The sequence below is a fragment of the Heteronotia binoei genome, chromosome 15 (genome assembly GCF_032191835.1).
Source record: "Heteronotia binoei isolate CCM8104 ecotype False Entrance Well chromosome 15, APGP_CSIRO_Hbin_v1, whole genome shotgun sequence".
Taxonomy (NCBI): Eukaryota; Metazoa; Chordata; class Lepidosauria; order Squamata; family Gekkonidae; genus Heteronotia; species Heteronotia binoei.
Window position 1 is genome coordinate 41,375,851 of NC_083237.1, and position 20,689 is coordinate 41,396,539.

Genomic DNA, 20,689 nt, shown 5'->3' on the forward strand with positions numbered 1-20,689 from the left:
CTTCAGAGATTCCCTCACTTCATAGCTCCTCAGAGCATAAACAATGGGATTTAGCATGGGAGTGACAACACTGTAGAACAAAGATAGTGTTTTGTTTTGTTTTGTTTTTTACTTTAGGTGAATAGTTGTATTTGGGTCTCAGAAAGACAAGGTTCCCACTTCCATAGAATAAAAATATTCATTTTTTAAAAAATGCTCCTTTTTCATATTGCCTAGCATGCCCTGTCTCTTCTCCTGGAAGCCAGGAACATTATCAACGCTGGCTATACATTTGTTCACTGACATGGAGTGGGATTCAACCAGCTTTTACTCTGGTGAAAAAGAAAGAAGGTGTTCACTGTGACCACCAAAATAACAACATCACCACCAACAACAACACTATGTCGGAAATCAGGCGATCTGCGCTGAAAAAAAAGCCATGTGGGACAGAGAAGTAGAATTGGAGTAAGGAGTAGAATTCGGTGAGTCCAACTGAAAAAGCTGGCTCGATCCCCCCTTTAGGAAAACTCCATGCTAAAACATTCATGTAAAAAAGAAATCTATGTACTGTGTGAGGAGACTTTCCATCTTAGAGTTCTCTTCAGAGATTCCCTCACTTCATAGCTCCTCAGAGCATAAACAATGGGATTTAGCATGGGAGTGACAACAGTGTAGAACAAAGACAGTACTTTTTTGACTTCAGGGGAATAGTTGGATTTTGGTCTTAGATAGACGAGGCTCCCACTTCCATAGAACAAAGTCACCACAATGAGATGAGAAGAGCAAGTTGAGAAGGCCTTGCTTCTACCCTCTACTGTAGACATTCTGAGGATGGTGGTTATGATATGGGTATAGGAGATCAGGATGAGCACAAAAGGGAACATGAGAAACACAAGTGTGGAGCCTATGGCTTGCATTTCATACGGGTAGGTATTTGTACAGACTAGTTTCAACACTGGTGGTGTATCACAAAAGAAATGATTGATCTTGTTGTGACCACAAAAAGGAAGATTGAAGATCCAAGCTGCCTGCAGCAATGAGACGGGGATTCCAATCACCCAGACTCCACCCAGCAACTTGTAGCAGAAGGTCCTATTCATGACAGTGGCATAGCGCAGGGGGTTGCAGATGGCAACGTAGCGGTCATAGGACATAGCAGCTAAGAGAAAACACTCAGCACATCCAAAGTGAAAGAAGCAGTACATTTGAATGGCACAGCCAACAAAGGAGATAGTTTTGTCCTTCACCAGCAAGTTGATGAGCATTTGAGGGACTGTGTCCAAAGTGAAGCAGATCTCAATGAAAGCCAGGTTTCTCAGAAAGAAGTACATGGGTGACTGGAGGGCAGCATCTACAATGATTATGACAATAATGAGGATGTTTCCAGTCACTGTTGCAATGTATATTACCAAAATTAGGGGGAACAGAAACAGCTCTAAATTTGGTATGCTGGAAAAGCCAACCAGGATAAATTCCTTCACCAAAGTTTGGTTTCTCCACTTCATTTCTTTTAAAGGATTTCTATGAGAAAATACTGTGAGAAGAAGGAGATAGAAGAAGAAATCCATTCAGAAATTTATATAACTCTAATAACTAGGTAGATTTCCCCTCCCCCCCGTTCCATTCCTTTATTGTTCCATGTTTGCTATGTTTTGTGGTGCATTCTTTATTGAATTGTTAATGTAACTACAACCAATGATATCATGTGTTAGACTCAAGCCTCTCAGAGGTCCAGAGAGACCCAATTCACTTCCAGATTTTAAGACATTCAGTCATAACATGTTTTTTAAAAGTATCAACATGTGATCTTCATTAAAAACATTGGTAGAATTTAACAATTCAGCAAATATCTAATCTGAGGCAACCTTTGAGACCTCAATGGCCCCCCTGCCCCCTTTGAAGGGCCCTAGATAGAGAGAAATAAACTTAATTTCATCACTTGAGTATATACAGTTTGCCGTAGTTTCTAGTTCTGTCAATCAAGTAACATTTGTCCTTCCCTTTCTCTTTATCAATGTTCAGATTTGTATCGATAAAATACTACCTTGATTTGGGTTTTTTATGTGATTACATCTAGATGCTTTTGATGCGCACACACAAAGGTTGCCAGCTATGACTGGAGAGATTTGTGGATATTGGGGGTTGTACCTTGGGGTAGAGAGTTTAGAAGTGATCTAATGCCATAGTCTACCTTCCAACGCTACTTTCTAATGCTACCTTCCAATGCTGTCAATGCTGTCTACTTTCAAATGTTGAGAGCCAGTTTGGTGTAGTGGTTAAGTATGTGGACTCTTATCTGGGAGAACCGGGTTTGATTCCCCACTCCTCCACTTGCACCTGCTGGAATGGCCTTGGGTTAGCCATAGCTCTGACAGAGGTTGTCCTTGGAAGGGCAGCTGCTGTGAGAGCCCTCTCATCCCCACCCACCTAACAGGGTGTCTGTTGTGGGGAAAGAAGTTATAGGAGATTGTAAGTCGCTCTGAGTCTCTGATTCAGAGAGAAGGGTGGGTATAAATCTGCAATTCTTCTTCTTCTTCATTTCCTTCAGAGGAACTGATCTCTGTCATTTGCAGGTCCGTTGCATACCTCAAGAACTCCAAGCCCCATCTGTTAACCCTAGCACACACTTTCCTGGGTCATTTTTTAGAATACTAAATAAAATGTTTTTATACAACCTTACAATGATGTGTGAGTGTAAAGCAGAATATACTTAGCACAACCAGAAGTATGGGGACTGCAGTAACCAAGTGCATGGTTAAGTGCATGGACTCTTATCTGGGAGAAATGGGTTTGATTCCCCACTTCTGTGAAAGCTCTCTCAGCCCCACTCACCTCACAGGGTGTCTGTTGTGGGGGAAGAAGATAAAGGAGATAGTAAGCCACTCTGATTCAGAGAGATGGGCAAGTATAAATCTATAATTCTTCTTTTTCAACATGATCTTTAATAAAATAACAATATGGAACAATGGAAACTGCAATAGACAGTCACCTAATTTCATTTAATTTGATTCTAAAGTTGTACAAGAGGAAATGTCTCATGCTATGTATAACAGACAGTGAAGACAACAATGGATTGGATCCAGCACAGAATCTCCAGTTGCATGAGACACAAGCTTCTGGGTTACGCTAAGATTTAGCAATGGCTGATCAATTTAAGGACACACACACACAAATCCATAACATTTAAATATGGGTTGTAAGTTAATAGGACTGCCTACCACAGCTACCAGCATTTGGGGTAAACCTACACTGTCTGCAAACTTGACAAATGTTACTCCTGGCCTTTTAAATCCTAGCCTGTATACAAAATAGTTCTGATCAATTAACATTGCTTCTCCCTTCCTCTACATGCTACTGTAGCTAGTAAGGGCTTGGTTGATGCTGCTCAGAACCAAAGTACCCCTCTCCCCACCCACCTGGATACTCAAGTGATGCTCAGTGATGGGATGGCTGAAGAACAACCTTTTGTCTGTAGATGCCTCAAGGTGCTTGCCAAAGGACCAACCTATGTTATAAAAACAACCCACTGCAAATATAATTATGTGTTAACTAGTCTAAAAACCAGGCTGGATGAAGTTCTACAACAGGATCAAATGAGAGGAATAATGAGGGGGGGGGGAGATTATTATGCCAGTCTGAATGAATCCCCCAATATTCTTACGTCATCCCATTAAACATAACCAACTACTCCTTTGTTTAGATGACCCGACAAGTATAAAGCCTGCTGAAGGGTGGGAAATATAGCTTAAATAGTTTTCCTAATCCTTTGACCATCAGACAAGCAAAAAGTCTGCTGAAGGGTGGGAAGGTAAAGGCAAAAGATTATTGTGCCAGTCTGAATGAATCCCCCCCCCCATTCTTATTCCCAGTCTTTTGACTATCAGCTGACCAGCATGAGACAATCAGTAATTACTCCTACACCCTGCACAGGACTTCCTTCAGATATATGGACACCTCCCTCCTCTTCATTTTGTGGATGGGCATACAAAAAAAACCCCAAAACACCTTAGTATAAGGGAACCTTTGAGACTTTCCAAGTATATGGGGATGAAAAAAAAATCAAGAATTGCTTTATGCAGATGCTACATTGTATTTGCAGTGTCGTATGTCTACAGCATGGCACCACATGGAAGAAGAGTGTATTCTAAAAAAAGCAGCGTTTACATTTTAAAATAAATACTAACACAGACCCACTTGGTAAGATGAAAGTATTGAGAGTTACCAGCAAAACTAATTTTCTGATTGAACATCTCCTTTCCTGAGTATCTAAAACTTCATGTCAAGTCTCCTGTTCAAGAAATGTCACACCTACCTCAACAATTAAGAAGGTATGTTCTCCAACGGTGATTACACAGGCTAGGTATGCTTTTTGTGGTGATGGTGGTTGAAAATGTAATTTCCAACAAAATTTACTGTGGTGAAAATTTCAAAAAGTTACTATTCCCAAGTATTGAACAGTTCTTGCATAGAGAAAAATTAATGCCTTGCTTCTATGTAAAGTACTATTCTTAGTTCAATGGTAGCATGACTGCTACTTTCAGGAAGCGCTTAGGAAAAGTCATGGTGTGATAGCATGGTCTCTTTCTGATTTTAATTAGAAATTCATCTATGGTGTTTTAAAGAACAGAGCTTTGTTGCATTAATCCCAAGTGGCCCATGCACCATTAAGGAATATATTTATTCCTTAGCAAGCAAACACCTGAGAGTTGCCCACTTTCTCCAGTTGCATTATCTCTTATCTCCAACAGCATGCTAGCATATGTATGGTTGCAATATGGTTAGAAGGCACCCAGAACAGCAGTCTCACTACACCTAAACAGGTCTGTTTTTGGTGAGTTCCCGACACCAAACCAGGGTGCCAGAAGTGGACATGTCCCAACCATGAAAATTTCATCATTTTAGTGCCATGGCCTAGATAGCCATCTTGTACGATGCCACGTATCCTGTTCTCTATAGGCATGCCCGATCAGGTCTTTTCTGGGAAGTAGCAGGTCTAGGTAGCAATTTTTGGAAGGGTTGACAGAAAATAGAGGCAAGAAACTGCAACACAAGATTCTGCCAAGTGGACCAGCTGAACCAGCAAGGTAACCTTCCCAAGCCTCAGTCTAAATTGGTTTGGAGGCACAGGTTCAGCTGCACTGCTGGCAGGTGCTGAGCTCCTGTGGCTGTGCTGGGCTTTGGCCAGGATCCTGCAAAGAAGTAGAAGTGTCACTGCATGGCTTTGGGATGGGGTTGTGTGCAGCTAGTCTGCCACCTTACCTCCTTTGGGCTATTTCAGCCTGGGCCTTTTGTTGCCCCTGTTCTGGCAGAGAAGGGATGGGGGCCCAGGGGTGCTGTGGGCCCAGGTTTATGATCTACACAGTGGTGGCATTGTAGCTATCTCAGGAGCCAGCAGCAAGGTCTCCCTTGCAGGTTCTGACAGGGTGTCGGCTGGAGCATCTGCCTCATCAGGTCCTTCCTGGTCCTGCTGGTCATTCTTAGCCAATGGCCTTGTATCCTTGGGTTTTCCCCTGAGGATTCTGTGTCCACATTGCTGGGGTGATTGAAGGGAGTCATGACACCCACTTAGGGCCACCAACCTTTAGGCAGAGCCTGGAGATTTCCTAGAACTGCAACTGATCTCCAGACTACTGAGATCAGTCCTCAAGGGGTGGAGATGGCTGTTTGGAGGCTGGGCTCTAAGGGATTATGCCCTGCTGCGGTCCCTCCCAAAACTTCTCCTTTCTCTGGCTCCAACCCCAAATATCCAGAGTCAACAACACCATAGTGGCTTAATCTCAGAAGGCAGGGACACTTGAAGCAGGGCTAATGCATGGGTTTTTGGCACCCTAGCCCAGACATAAACTGAGTGTGCCATCCCACCCAGGTATATGTGAGCTGTTTCAATTTGGGCATACCCCAAATTGATGCACCCCAAGATCTCACAGACCCAGGTAAGCTAGGGTTGCCAAGTCCAATTCAAGAAATATCTGGGGACTTTGGGGGTGGAGCCAGGAGACACTGGGGGCGGAGCCAGGAACAAGGGTGTGACAAGCATAATTGAACTCCAAGAGAGTTCTGGCCATCACATTTAAAGGAACAGCACACCTTTTTAAATGTCTTCCTTCCATAGGAAATAACGAAGGATAGGGGCACCTTCTTTTGGGGCTCATAGAATTGGACCCCCTGGTCCAATCGTTTTGAAATTTGGGGGGTGCTTTGGGGAGAGGCACTAGATACTATATTGAAAATTTGGTGCCTCAATCTCAAAAAACAGCTCCCCCAGAGCCCCCGAAACAATTCCCCATTATACCTTATGAGAATCAATCACATAGGGAATAATGAAGACGTTTCCCTCTCTCCCCCCCCCTCCCTTTCTGGCGAGTCTGAAGCAGTGGATCGGCCTCTTTACTCACCATTTGCTGCCAGCTTCTTCACAGAAACATAGACACACCATCCTAAATTGAAGCCTTTCAAGTCAAGCCTCCAGAGGTGCAAAGGCACATGGTCCTTTGCTGGCGGGGCTCCCTCTCCCCCCTCCCCCACCAGCCAGCTGATTGGGGGTGGGAAGCAGCCTGGGAAAACTGAAGAAAGGCTGCTGTGATCAGGGCTGGGTGGGAAGGGAAGGGCAAAGAGAAGCTGCTGGGATTGGGGCTGGGTGGGAAGGGCCGCCATTCCCCTCCCCTGCTTTCCAGATTTTGGCGAGCGGGGGGAGAAGGCTCCAAATCGGGGGTCCCCCGGCTAGGCAGGGGATTTGGGAAGCCTAAGGTAATCTGGTACCTGCCTGCTCTTCCACCCTACTCCCTCCCTTATGGAGGGGTGGGATAAGAAAGCACATTGCTGACTGAGTTGAGGTTGGAGTAGAGGTACATATGAAAAGGGCTTTTTTTGAGAGGGAACACACAGGAACACAGTTCTGGCTGGCTTGGCACCAGGAGATGTGGCCTAGTATGCAAATGAGCTCTTGCTGGGCTTTTTCTATGCAAAAGCCCTGTGTGAAACAATGGTGATGTTGGGGGTGTGGCCTAATACACAAAAGAATTCCTGATGGGCTTTGTCTACAATAAAAGCCCTGAATATGAGCATGTGAAGCTGCCTTATACTGAATCAGACCCTGGGTCCATCAAAGTCAGTATTGTCTACTCAGACTGACAGCGGCTCTCCAGGGTCTCAAGCTGTGATTTTTCATGCCCATTTGCCTGGACCCTTTTTTTAGTTGGAGATGCCAGGGATTGAACCTGGGAGCTTCTGCTTACCAAGCAGATGCTCTACCACTGAGTCACCATCCCTCCCCAACTTCCTGTTCTTCTCCCTCCTTCTTTCAGGGTAGAGAGGGAAAGCCAGGTGGCTAGGTAAGCTGGAAAGGCAACAGAGCAACTGAGAACCTCTGGTTGTCTCTCCTGTTCTTTCCGTACCTGCTTGCCTGCCTTCTTCATGAGTGTAGGGCAGGGGAAATCAGTCAGGGTGAACATGTCCCAGCTGCCAGTAAGACTGTTGATCATGACCAGGGCTTTTAAAGCCCAGCAGGAACTCATTTGCATATTAGACCACACCCCCTGACGTCACCATTGTTTCATACTTGTAGAAGAAGCCCAGCAAGAACCCCCGATGCCAAGCTAGTGAGAGCTGTGTTCCTGTGCATTCCTTTTTTTTAATTTATTTTAAATGTCCTGATTATGACATATACCTAGTCAGCAATTCTAGAACTGGAGCACTGCTGTTTGCCACCAGGAAGCTTCTTTTGGCCCTCCTGGACTACCTCTCCCTATGGTGCCCTAGACAATCATCTGGGTCCACTGAGTTTGTGGGTTGGTCCTGCTCAGAAGATGATGCTAGTGGTCAGATATTTTTCTGTTTCATGTTGCTTACAGATAGACCTAATCTTTGCACTGATTGATGGTGGAAAGTGCCATGAGGTCATAGCTGACTTTTGGCACCCCTGTAGGGTTTTCAAGGCAAGAGAGGTAGTTCAGAGGTGGTTTGCCATTGCCTGCCTCCATGTCATACCCCTGGTATTCTTTGGAGGTCTCCCATTCAGATAATAGCCAGGACTATCCCTGCTCAGCTTCTAAAATCTGATGAAATTGGACTGATTAGGCCACAACTAATGATGGTAAGAATAGGGTGGGTTGGTCAGTATAAGTAGGATGGATTGGTGTGCATCAAGAAGCAGCAGATTATGTAGGGCTGTTACTGCAGGAGGTAATTCCTATTGCCCCCCCCCCCCAAAGTCAGAATGAAGAGGTTGACACTGTGTTGGGTATAAAAACCAGGCCGCTTTATTGAAACAAACTTGAGCAAACTTATAACTGGCAGGAGTATGGCCTAGCAGGACAAGCGCTGGGGTCAACCCCCTGACCCCGCCTCGTCCTGGGAGGGTGAGCCACCCTGCCCCCAGCACAAGCCTCCGTATTCTGGCTGGTGCTGAGCGGCCAGGCCCAAAGCCATCCTCCACCTGGGCTAGCATCAACCCCCCATGGAAAAGATCTGCCCAGGTGAGGCTTTTCCGTGATCTGCATTCCCCGCACTGAGCTGTACAGCCCATCTGCGGTTCATACAGACACCCGCACACCTGATGCTGAGCCATAGGTGCTCCCCTGAAAACACTGAGGCCAATACATCCTCCAGCCACCGCCAATGCCAAGCCTCTGCTTAGGCATTAGTGCCCCACCAGATGGCCCAGAGCCGACTGCAACCCCCGCCGAAGCTCCTCTAAAAAGGCCTGGTTACCCAACTCAGAAAGATGATCCCCATCCGGCCTATACAAGTCAACATCCTCGACTCGTATGGCCAGAAGTGGGAGGAAAATCCCTAGCCCATTTTCCATGGCCTTCTGCAAGGCCCGGTTGGCCTTACGCCTGGTGCGCTTTATACCCCTAGGGGAAAGGGCGGACCTCCAAACCCTGTGTGGCAATATCGCCACCATACAAGGGCAATATCGCCGACCATACAACGCCTGGCCATCTTCACTTGATTTCCTGAAGGTCAACCAGCGCCTGCAGCGAGAGGGCTTTCCCCTGCATGAATCCTAAGTCATTACCTCCCAGGTGAATGACCAGGATATGAGGAGGAGGTGCCAACCTTTCTCTGAACAACAATGGCATGATCCCTGGCCAATGCAGGCCCCGGCGACCCAGCCATTCCACTGTTGCCCACTCACTGAGGCCCAGCTGGGTGCCCACCGGAGACCTCCTGGCTTGATGGGCGTCCCAGAATACCATACTGTGTCCGCAGATAAGGATACGACGCCTCTCCCTACGAGCCACAGCACCTGAAAAACAGAAAATTGTCAACACCCAGAAATATGCCAAAAGGCAACAACACAATCCAACCACAACGAAACCCTCCTAAATGACCAACGGGCACACATAGGATTTAAAAGCTGCTGACCGCCACCGGCCAATGAGTTGTATGTTGGAGGGGGTGTAACCCATCATCACTGCTGTGGTGGCGGCCCCAATCCGGAACGAATGCGTTCCAAACTTGACGCCCCTTAACCCCAACTCTGCCAGGGTCTTGCTCGTCACAGCCCAAAATTGATATTTTGTAAGGGGCGGGCCCTCACAATGCCTAAAAAAGGGGTCCTCCCCCTCCCCCCTGAGCCGTGCATAGTGCTCCACGGCCCTAACCGGGCACAATTCAGGCAAGGCACACTGACCAATTGTAATGTTCGTCCCCCTCTGAAGTTGGTCCGTTTTGGACCGCCGAACTGTCAAACGGATCTGCCCTTGCACAATTTTAACATCCCTGGCACCCGGCGCTCGGCCGGAGTTGTCAGTCCTGGACTGCACCACCAACTCGCTGATGCGCAAAGTCCCAAAAAAGGCCACCAAAGAGGCGGCATGGAACAGCGCAGCCTCAAAAGAAAAAGAACATATCCCCGGCCAAATCCCGTACAACCCCTTGAGTACTGAAGGGGATATAGGTTGCCGGGTATCAACCTGCCACCTGCGCTCCCTAGCTCAACCCTCAAGCATCTTCCAAACTCTGAAATCTCCTGTATTCTCCAGGAGCCCCTGTGCTTTACTGATAAAGGCAAGTGCTGCCAATTGACCCCTAATTGACGAGCCCCAAGCCCCTCTCCTTCTGGTATACACAAAACTGCATGATATGCGCCGTGGGGACCGGCCAACTATCATGAAGTCCAGTGGCACTCCTAAATTCCCGAAATTGTAATCCTGCCCTATCGTAAGCTCTTCTAGTGCTCGGTGCCAATGCTAAATGAATGGCCCTACCGGCTTCTGCTTCCCAAGCTGCCAGAGTTCCAGAGGCATTTGAGCTGGCCGCGGGTCTGCTTCTGGAGCAAGTTGACAAAAACGCTCGATCTGTTGGCGAGATAGAGCGTCCGCCACCCCATCGCACACTCCTGGAACATGCCTTGCTAGGAATAAAATGTTCAACCGGAGGCATCGTAATGTGAATGACCTCACCAGATTCATTACTAATACTGATTTGGAGGACAAGGAGTTGATGACATGTACTACAGCCATGTTATCACACCAGAAATGAACAGAATGGTTGGCCAGCTGCTCCCCCCATAGCCAAACGGCTACCAGAATAGGAAAAAAACTCCAAAAAGGTAAGCTCCCTACAAAGCCCACTGTCCAACCATTCCGCAGGCCATTGTTCTGCACACCAATGGCCCCAAAAGTATACTCCAAATCCAGTGGATCCAGCCGCATCCGAAGAGATCTGAAGCTCCGCTTCAATCCTTAAATCTTCCCCCCCAAAAGAAATTCCATTGAACGATCCCAGGAATTCTTCCCAAACCTCAAGGTCCCTACGCATGCCTGCAGTCACCCGGACCTGGTGGTGAGGAAGCCACAACTGCCTCATAGCATCACAAAGATGTCTCAAAAAGGCCCAACCTGATGCCACCACTTTACATGCAAAGTTGAGGTGACCCACCACCTGCTGGAGCTCAAGCAGCGACACTTTACGCTGTCTCCTCAGCGAGGCTAACCGTACCTTGAGTTCAACCACTTTATTCTCCGGCAACCATGAAGCTTGCTCATTGGTATCGAGCTCGATACCTAAAAACGTAAGTACAGAACTGGGCCCTTCGGTTTCCTCATGCGCCAAAGGTACTCCGAGCTCCTGCACTAACTCCTGAAATGACTGCAATAACCTGGTGCATTGTCCAGTGCCCAACGGACCAACAAAAAGGTAGTCGTCCAGGTAAAGTGCCGTATCACTAAGCCCTGACCTATCCCGTAGTGCCCATTCCATAAAGGAACTGAAACACTCAAATGCGGCGCAAGAAACCGAACAACCCATAGGTAAGGCCTTGTCCATATAAAACTTTTCTTCAAAGCTAAATCCCAGCAGCTCAAAATCCTCCGGATGAACTGGCAATGTCGCATTTCACCATCTCAGCCCCAACGCCATATCCCCTAACTACCTTGACCCCCTGGTCAAAGGATGTATACCGTACTGAACATAATTCGTCGGGAATGGCATCATTCACTGATGCCCCTCTTGGGTAGGACAGGTGGTGTATCAGGTGGTATTCCCCTGGTGCCTTCTTGGGCACAACCCCCAAAGGGGATACTCACAACACGGGCACAGGTGGGGCATCGAAAGGTCCTAAGACCCGCCCTTCCTGACACTCCTTGGCTATCTTAGCCCTAACCACCTGCTCTAAACCCACGACCGAACGGAGATTAGGAGACAAACAAGGAACCCTTGGTCCCAAGTATGGAATCCAGAAACCAAAAGAAAACCTGCTCAATAAATACTCCATCAGCTTTATGGGGATATCTGCTAAGTAAACTACTGAAAACCCTCAGACGAATGGGGCTGAGTCCCTTTTCCAGGTGGCTGCTGGTTGCCCCCACTGCCGGGGCGTTTAACCCCCACCCTGGGTTTTGACCGGCTACAGGCCAAGAGGGCATGAGACCTGCCACAGAGTGGGCACTCGTGCTTAAATTTGCAGGGCTTCCTAGAGCACACGCCCTTTGACATAAATTCCCAACACAACAGCCGGGGTTGAACCGGTTGGCCCACCGAAACGTGGGCCCCTGAAGCACTCTGCTGCTTGTGCAGCAAATGTCCACTATCTGACCTGTCGCCTAAATTTGGCTTTGCCGGGGACATCAGCTGCAGCCAAAGCTGCTGGTTAATCTGGTCCCAAGGCAGCCCAGGGTTAACGGCAGCCCTTATCCTAAAGGCCTCATCGTATTGCAGCCAAGCTGCACCTACAAAATCCGTGTATGCCCGGTACACAATGTTGCAATATTGGAAAAGTGCAGCCATCAAGCCGGCTGCGCCCTTGCTATGACACCTGCGTAGATAAGGAAGCCGGGCAGCCAATTAGCCCAAGTTCTGTCCACTTTTCTACGCTTCAACTTCTCCTTATCGTCCAGCTCCTCCTTATCTTTCTTCTCTAATTCCCTAAAGAGGAGACTAAAGACGTCTACATATTCACCCCGTAAAATCCTATCTCGTGTAGCTACCGACAGATGGTCCCCCAATGGCAATGCCATGTCGCCATATGGGAGCACATGAAAAGGGATGATCGCATAAGGATTTGATGGATAAAACCACATACCCCTCTGATAACCCGGCCACCCACCATACATCTGGAGGTGTTGCTGCCCACCCCAAGGTAGCACACCGGACGGGGCATGTTGTGCAGGAGCACTCTGCGACACCGCCGGGGCAGCCGCTTGTCCAGAGGCCAGTGGAACCAAGCTACCCACACCTTGCCCCTGAGGAAATACTCCGCGGGGACCCCAAGCCCATGACAGCCCAGCCACATTCTGGTCAGCCAAAGATCCACTCTGCCCTGCAACCCACTGCGCTTCCGCTGCTGTGGTCGGGGTAGAGAATTGTGTAGGGCCCCAAGGCCACACTTGGTGCTGTTGCAAGGAATGCTTACTGACGTCCCCTGGGGAGTTAATCACCAATGCAACTGCTGGAGTCTGCTGCATGACCTCTCCAGACGCTCCACCATCTGAAGGCTCCTCGACGGGACCCTTGCTCGGGCCAGGGCCTTCTTCCTGGTCTGGCTCCTGTTGCAGTTCTACCCCGGGCGCTCCTCCCTGTAAAGCAGACAAACGGGCCAGTACCTCCTTGAAAGTCATACGTGATGAGCGCCCAGTTGCTCTGCGACGCCCTTGCCATATGGGGGCACCTGCAGCCACTCTCTGCTGCTCCAGCGCTTCCAATTGGCCCATTATAGCTAATCTTACCTGGGCCTCCTGCCCTGTGTCCTCAGCGAGGCCAGGTTGCTGACCCCGCCCCCGACGGGGTCGGGCAGGTTGTTTCCCCTTAGAGGTGCCCTGACCCTTTTTTGGTGCCATACTAACACCCCCCAAAGAAACACACAGACCCACCTGAGCTCACCTAAAAAAAATTCAGTCCTAACAGACCCTAAAAATATTTTTCTTTCACCCACTCACCACCGGCCCCCACACAGTGTCACCACTAGACTAAACCGTGGTGTGAGAGGGGGGGCGAGGCAGGCAGCGGGTGATGGGTGGGGTAGAATAAGAAGCAAAAAGGGGGGGCAGGCAATCAAGCACCCCTAGCCCCAAACCACACCTTTAACAACCCAGCACTCTGCCCCAGGGTGTGTGTAAAAAACCCTCTTACTGCCCACCCACTGCTCCCTTAATTGGGAACTAGGAGGGGGGGTAACAGAAACCACTCCAAATGTCTCCTGAATACTAGCAAAGCCCGACCCTGCTTAACTTCCAAGGTCTAACAAGATAGCCATTCAGGTGAATAGCACTTCCTCCCAAAAGGAGGGGGGAGGGGGGCTCACCAAACTCCCGCTCCAACACCCCACCCCGGTACCACCGACAAGAAGGGGCTTCCAGCCCATGTAGCCCCGATAATGAAGACTTCCGCCGCTGCTCGCACCGCCAAGCTCGCCACGCACAGCCTCGATGCTCCCTGGGGGCCCTCATGAGCGCAACACCCCTTGCTCGCACGCAGTCAGCTCCGACGCGGCTCTCGCACAGAGAGCCAGAAGCAAACTGTGTACTTCTGGGTGGGGCCGGGCTTATATAGCTCGGACACTGCACCCAGAAGAAGGACCCGGATGCCCGGGCTGTCTGTCAGCCACCCCCTTTTTCTGGGTGGCAATCAGCGGCCCCTAGCCTGAACGCCGGCAATGCCAGCTTGGCTGGGAAAGGGCTGAACCTTACAATCCCATTAGGAATAATTAATAGGACAAGAATGTTGCATGGTCACTGATGATGAGGTGCTGCTAGATAGTTAGATACCATTTATTGCATGGGGCCAAAAGCCATTAAAATAATTTTTATTCTTTGCTATAACCTTGCAAATTAACTTCCAAGTGGAGTCATTAAATACAAGGGTTCTGTATTGTCAGTTTTCTCATGGGAGAAGTGAAGACAAAATAGCTGCTCGCAATAGGCATTCCCTTGGAGTCACAGCCAGTTTCTGAGCCAGATCCCTAAAAAAAAAAAGTAAAGAAAACAACAACTCTGAAGCCTTTACATTTTCTATAACAGAAACTTTTAGCAATTAAGAGATTCCAATGCAAATGCCTTTCCTCATGTGAATTGTAAAAAAAGGACTACCGGTTTTTCACAGCTCATAACAGAAAGGTGACATAGTCTGCCAATTACTTGTTTATTAGCCAATTATTTGTTTATTAGCATGGGCTCATTACTTAACACATTTCCCAGCACATAAAATAAATTGTCTGGAATTCATTTTTCTTTCTGCAAAGCTGGAGTAAAGTTAGGAGGGGTAAAAAAAAAAAAAGGATAGCCCCCTGTGCAAGCACCAAGTCTTTATTGACCCAAGAAGTGACTTCACATCATGTCATTTTCTTGGCAGACCAATTCCCTCCAAGTAGCATTCTCAGCTCAAACATAGAGAATGCACTTACCTTTACTCTCTTTTCAATTGACCTGTACCTCTGTGGACCCAGCTACTTTAACCATTTCAGCTGTGAGTTGCTTTTGCTTTTGCAGATGTCTTGCAGTAGTACCTTTGCCAATTCTCACCTTCAATATGACATTAGGGTTTGCCACCCTCATTCTCATTGTAGCTTCCTATGTTCACTTCATTGGCACCATTCGCAAGATCAGCTCTTCAAAAGGGAGCCAAAAAGCATTCTCAACCTTTGCCTCCCACCTCACTGTGGTCCTTCTGTTCTGTGGGACAGCTTTCATTAGGTACATGAGACCTGCCTACAGGTATTCAGACATTCTAGACAAGCTGGTGTCAATTCAGTATATCATCCTAACCCCCATGTTAAACCCAATCATATACAGCCTGAAAAACAAAGAAGTGAAGACAGCTCTAAGGAGATTGTTTACAAAATGATTTCATTCACTGCTGGTTAATAATCTAGATTTCCAAAGCAAGAAAACTATCATTGAACAAATAAAGTATGTGCATACTTGTATCCTGGAGGGATTTATTTGCAGTTGATTTTGTATTTTGTAAAATTGATGTACTTCATACATTTTCATTTACCAATAATAATAGTGGTTGCTGCTTCTTACTGAGAAACTCATAGGCCGTTTTCACACTCACGTTTTACTGGCGCCACGACCCTCCTCACGCCGGCGAATCTGCATGGATTTCGCACCAGAAGCGCCGGCGCACCCAGAAGCGCCGGCTACTTCCGTCGCTAAGCCAGCGCAAACGGAAATCGCAAAGATGCAGGAAAACGTTTGCGCTGGCTTAGCGACGGAAGTAGCCGGCGCTTCTGGGTGCGCCGGCGCTTCTGGTGCGAAATCCATGCAGATTCGCCGGCGTGAGGAGGGTCGTGGCGCCAGTAAAACGTGAGTGCGAAAACACCCATAGATACCTTTACAAAAATGACACCATTTTGCAATTGGCTCAGGATATGGCACAAGGTTCTCCCCTCTTCCATTTTGCCCCAACATCAACCCTGGGAGGAAGGTTAGATAGAGAAAAAGCAACTGGTCCAGGTCCCTCAATAAATCGTGGTTAAGTGGAGATTTGAACCCATGGCTAGGATTCAAGCAATTACTTCACAGTGAAAAAAAAGGAGGGGGGAATTTGACCATGAAAAGGATTGTGCTGAATCATGGGACCCGCATGGATAAAAGTGATCTGAGTGGGTGGCTGTAATTTTGAGGATAATAGAGTTTGTTTGAGTAGGAAAGCTGACTGGATCCATCCCTTTGGCTTTTAGCTCCTAGACCAACACTTTAATAAATTGTATGAATACATGGGAAGCTATTTTGATTATTTGTCCCCTTTTAGGTTCTATAGAAATTTAAATTCATTGAAATCTATGCTGCTTCAGAGGATCTAGGACTGGCCACCATATAACTCACCTGAATGACTTGCTACCATATGTGTTTTATAGATTGTCTAGCTTTTTCCAGGGACAGGCTGATAACGGGGGGAGAAAGGTGAAAGCCATTGTGGTATAGTGGTATTGCTAGGATCTGAGAGACCCAGTTTAAGATTCCTTCAGCCATGCAATTTGCATGGTAACCTTGTAAAAAGCAACCTTGGGTCAATCACCCTCTCTTGGCCTGATATAACTCACAAGGAAAGGGACTGGAAACTTATTTTAAAAAAAATTGTGAATTTTGAAGGAGTAGAGTGTAGCACTGGGTGGCTGTAATGTTATTTCTCAGTAGTATATATACATATTACAATAGTGTGTGTGTGTGTGTGTGTGTATCCATAAAGAAGCTTCCAGTGGCAGGGTAGGAACATATGAAGATAAAATGGCAGGTAATGGAAAAAAAAATTGCAAAAAGACCCTCCCATTATGAATGTCTCTGGATGCACAGCAGTAATTCCTACCCTTGGGGGTAATAAGTGAGCGATTCCATCCCAGAAAAGTTGTGTTCTGTTAAATATACTTCCTTTGACCTGGCAGTGGGTATTGTCCGATGATGTGGCGTGGACACGGAGATGGCGAAATGTGACATTAACTTGGCATTCTAGTTCACCTTGAGGATTTTGATTTGTTAGGCTTTGTGTTCGAGGATAGTTTTTACATGGACAGGGCTCTCCCTATGGGGTGCTCCATCTCCTGTGCTGCTTTTGAGTGTTTTAGTGCATTTTTAGAGTGGGTGCTTCAGATCAAGTCGGGGTTGTGTGACACGGCACACTACCTAGATGACTGCCTTTTCGTGGGCCTCACAGGATCAGGACAATATCCCTTCTTGCTAGCAATGTTTGAGAATCTGGCCAGGGACCTGGGGTGCCATTGGTAAAGGAGAAAACGGATGGTCCAGCTACTGTTTTGACCTTTTTAGGTATCAAACTCGATACTATACAACAGGCATCCTGGCTGCCCGCCGACAAGTTGAAAGACCTGCTGAGTAGGGTGCAGGCGGTTAAGGAAAAACGTAAGGTCTCCTTCCTTGAGTTGCAACAGTTAGTCAGCCACTTGAACTTTGCTTGCAAAGTGGTGGCACTGGGTCAGGCATTTTTACATCTTTTTTGTGATGCCATGGCAGCCCTTTGGCTGCCACATCACCACACCTGGGTTACGGTGGGCACGCGCAGGGACCTGAATGTGTGGGAGGATTTTTGTAAGCCTTCCATGGTGTCTCCTTTTGGCGGGAGGATATGAGACTGGAAGCGGAGCTCCAGATTACTTTCGATGCTGCCAGCACCACAGGCTTTGGGGTCTATTTCAGAGGGCACTGGTGTGCAAAACATTGGCCTCCGGTATGGTCAGAGTCTGACCTGTGCAGAAACTTGACCTTTTTGGAGTTTTTTCCCATCGTTTTTACACTTTTTCTTTGGGGACAGGCTCTAGCTAATCAAACAGTGTATTTCCGACATGAAACATGGCTGTTGTACATGAAATTAATAATTGGACTTCTAACTCTCCTCCAGTTATGGGCCTTGTTAGAGCATTTACATTGCGTTGTCTTCAACTGAATGTATTATTTCTTGCAACACATGTTCCGAGTACTAGTAATAAGGTGGTGGACACTGTCTCACCAACAGATGGAATAATTTCATCAACTCACCCCAGAGGCTGACCTGCTACCAGTATGCATTCCCATCCATCTATGGCGGCTTGGAGGGAGGAAGTTGGCCAGGCCATATGGCTGGATGGCAAGCCACTTTTTTAGGAGGAAGATGGGCCTAGTTGACAGTTGGTCAATACCAGTCAACCATTTGATGCATTTTTGCATGTTACAGAAAGCGAAGGGCCTAACAGTTAAAACCATTAGGGGTCAGATGGCTGCTCTGGCTTTTGTGAGCAAGGTGCATGGATTCGGGGAAGCCACAAGGGACTTTCAGATTCAGAAAATGCTAGAGGGGTGGTCCTGCGAGGCTGGATCCCAGAAGGACAAAACACAGCCCATTTTCCCCACTGTCCTAAAAGGTCTAAACGCCACTTGGGCATCCATTTGCAGTTCAGTTTATGAGGAGGTGCTGTTTCATGCTGCAGCACTGACTGTCTTTTTCGAGGCCCTGCGGGTATCGGAGTTTGTTGTTTTTTCTCGCCACGATACTGCAGCAAGGGCCTTGCTGGGCGGTGATGTTCACTTCAAGGGTGACCAGGTTTTGTTCACGTCCAATGGTCAAAAACAGACCAAAGGCAGCGGGGCTCTGTTGTCACCCTGGGAACCTGCTCGGACCAGGAGTTGTGCCCAGTTTCCGCCTTTCCCAGTATGTTGGGTTGCGGGGCAGAGGGGAGGGTCCATTGTTTCTTCATGAGGATGGGACACCCTTGACGAAGTACGAGTTCTGGACCATCACAGGCCGGGCATTAGTAAGGCTAGGTCTAGGGGGTGTGAAATTCAGCACACATTCTTTTAGGATTGGGGTTGCCTCTACAACAGCTACCCTTGGATATGGGAGGAATCCATTCACCGTGTAGGACACTGGAGGTCGGGGGCTTTTTGTGCCTATGTGTGGCCACTGGCTTTGCCTTGAATGAAAGCCACTGCTACAGCCCTCCCCAGTTCTGTTACAATGCTTATGGTTGTTGTTAGTGCGTTTAGGAAAGAGCCTAACTGCGTTTCTTTCACAGGTGCCATGGCTTGTGCTGAGAGGAGAAGGATCCTCATCTGTGGCCACAGTAAGATCTTTTGTGCAGCCCATCATGCCTGACAGACACCGGTGGGTTCGCAGCTGGGCCTTAGTGAGTGGGCCGTCACAGAGTGGCAGGGCTGCTGAGGCCTGAGATGGCCGGGGCTCCTGCCACTTCTTTTCTAGGGTCATCTAGTCCAACCCCCTGCACAATGCAGGAAACTCACAAACACCTCCCCCTAAATTCACAGGATCTTCATTGCTGTCAGATGGCCATCTAGCCTCTGTTTAAAAACCTCCAAGGAAGGAGAGACCACCACCTCCCAAGAAAGCCTGTTCCACTGAGGAATATCTTGGTGATCCACCTCGGTGCAAATGACCGGGGATTACTGAAGGGGAAGCCCCTTTCATTGCAGGCACAGGCCAACCTTAGTTTGATTCACGAAAGGTGGCCTGGAGTCCTGATTCTGTGGTCAGCCATGCTGCCGTGCCGGGAATGGCAGGTGGCTTGGGATCTGGCTGGTTTGGAGTAGGCTTGCAAAAAAGCCAATAGGGCCATACAGAAAGCCCTCAAGAAAGGACTGGGAATTTACATGCTGCATCTAACTATACATGCCAACCTCAAGTACTTGTATACATCGGATCGAGTGCACCTCAAAAAGGCAACCAGATTTTCCTAGAGCATATTCAGCAAGGGCTTGGAAGGGTGTTGACTTGTTCAATGGACACAAGGGCTTAAACAGAGGCTTGGCCTTGGTGGCAGCATGGGTATTGGTGAGCACCTGGGCACCGTACCTTTGTAGGTAATGGCCTCTCTAGATCAGCCATTAAGCTTTACAGCTTAGGACCCGAATCCAGGTGGCTTGGGGATCTCCTTATAATGGGAGGCATCCACATCCCAGGCTGTACAGTTTGGGGAGGGTGGAGCTCCTTAGACGGCGATCAGTTGGGCTTTGCTGGCCAGGTGGGAACTATCAGATTGGCTCAGACCTGGGGTTGGGTGCTCACCCAAAACCAGGTCAAGGGGGTGGACAAGCGAATGTCCCCTGGCTTGACCTGACCCATCAGTTTGCCCTTGCCGTTTATGTTAAATTGAATAAAGTGGCCCTTTAATTCCAAACCCGTGTCTTTCTCTTCATTCTGACTGAGGAGGCAATTTAACCCTCTCCCAACTGAGCAGCTGATTGGCTGCTAAGGCTGGGGGCCATCTTTTGCCTCCCCAGAAGGAGAGGAAGCAGTGGTCTCTTCCCATCCATATGGGAGCTCAGGGGGTGGGCACAGACTTAAAAGAGCCAGCCCTGCTTCCTGTGGCACAGTTAGATGCCACTCTTGGCTCACCCGCCCACCCTTTAATCAGTGAAGGCATAGGTTGGCTGCCTATTTCAAGGGTCTAGGTAGGAGTTGTTCGCCCCCAACGAATAGGCACTGTGGGAGGTGTTTTTGCCTATCCTACACTGGTAATTGCTGGGTGCTGGCAATTGATATGGTGGGCTGTTAAATAGGTTGGTCACTGGCTGTTAATAGTTGGGCACTTGTTAAGCATGGGTATTGGTGAGCACCTGGGGCACCATAACTTTGTGGGTAATGGCCTATTTGGATCAGCCATTAAGCTTTATGGCTTAGGACCCAAACCCAGGTGACCTGGGGACCTCCTCACAATGGGAAGCATCCACATCCCAGGCTGTACAGTTTGGGGAGGGTGGAGCTCCGTTAGGCAGGGATCAGTTGGGCCTTTCCGGCCGGGTGGGAGCCATCAGATTGA

At 48.1% G+C, this 20,689-nt stretch overlaps 1 protein-coding gene across 1 annotated transcript; it reads right to left on the reverse strand.

Annotated features, from left to right (window-relative positions):
• Positions 1–539: 539 nt before the first annotated feature.
• On the reverse strand, positions 540–1,484 carry LOC132583963 (olfactory receptor 10A7-like). Its single transcript, XM_060255722.1, has one exon. It carries the CDS (start codon positions 1,482–1,484, stop codon positions 540–542), a length of 945 nt encoding a protein of 314 aa, XP_060111705.1.
• Between the last annotated feature and the right edge of the window lie 19,205 nt (positions 1,485–20,689).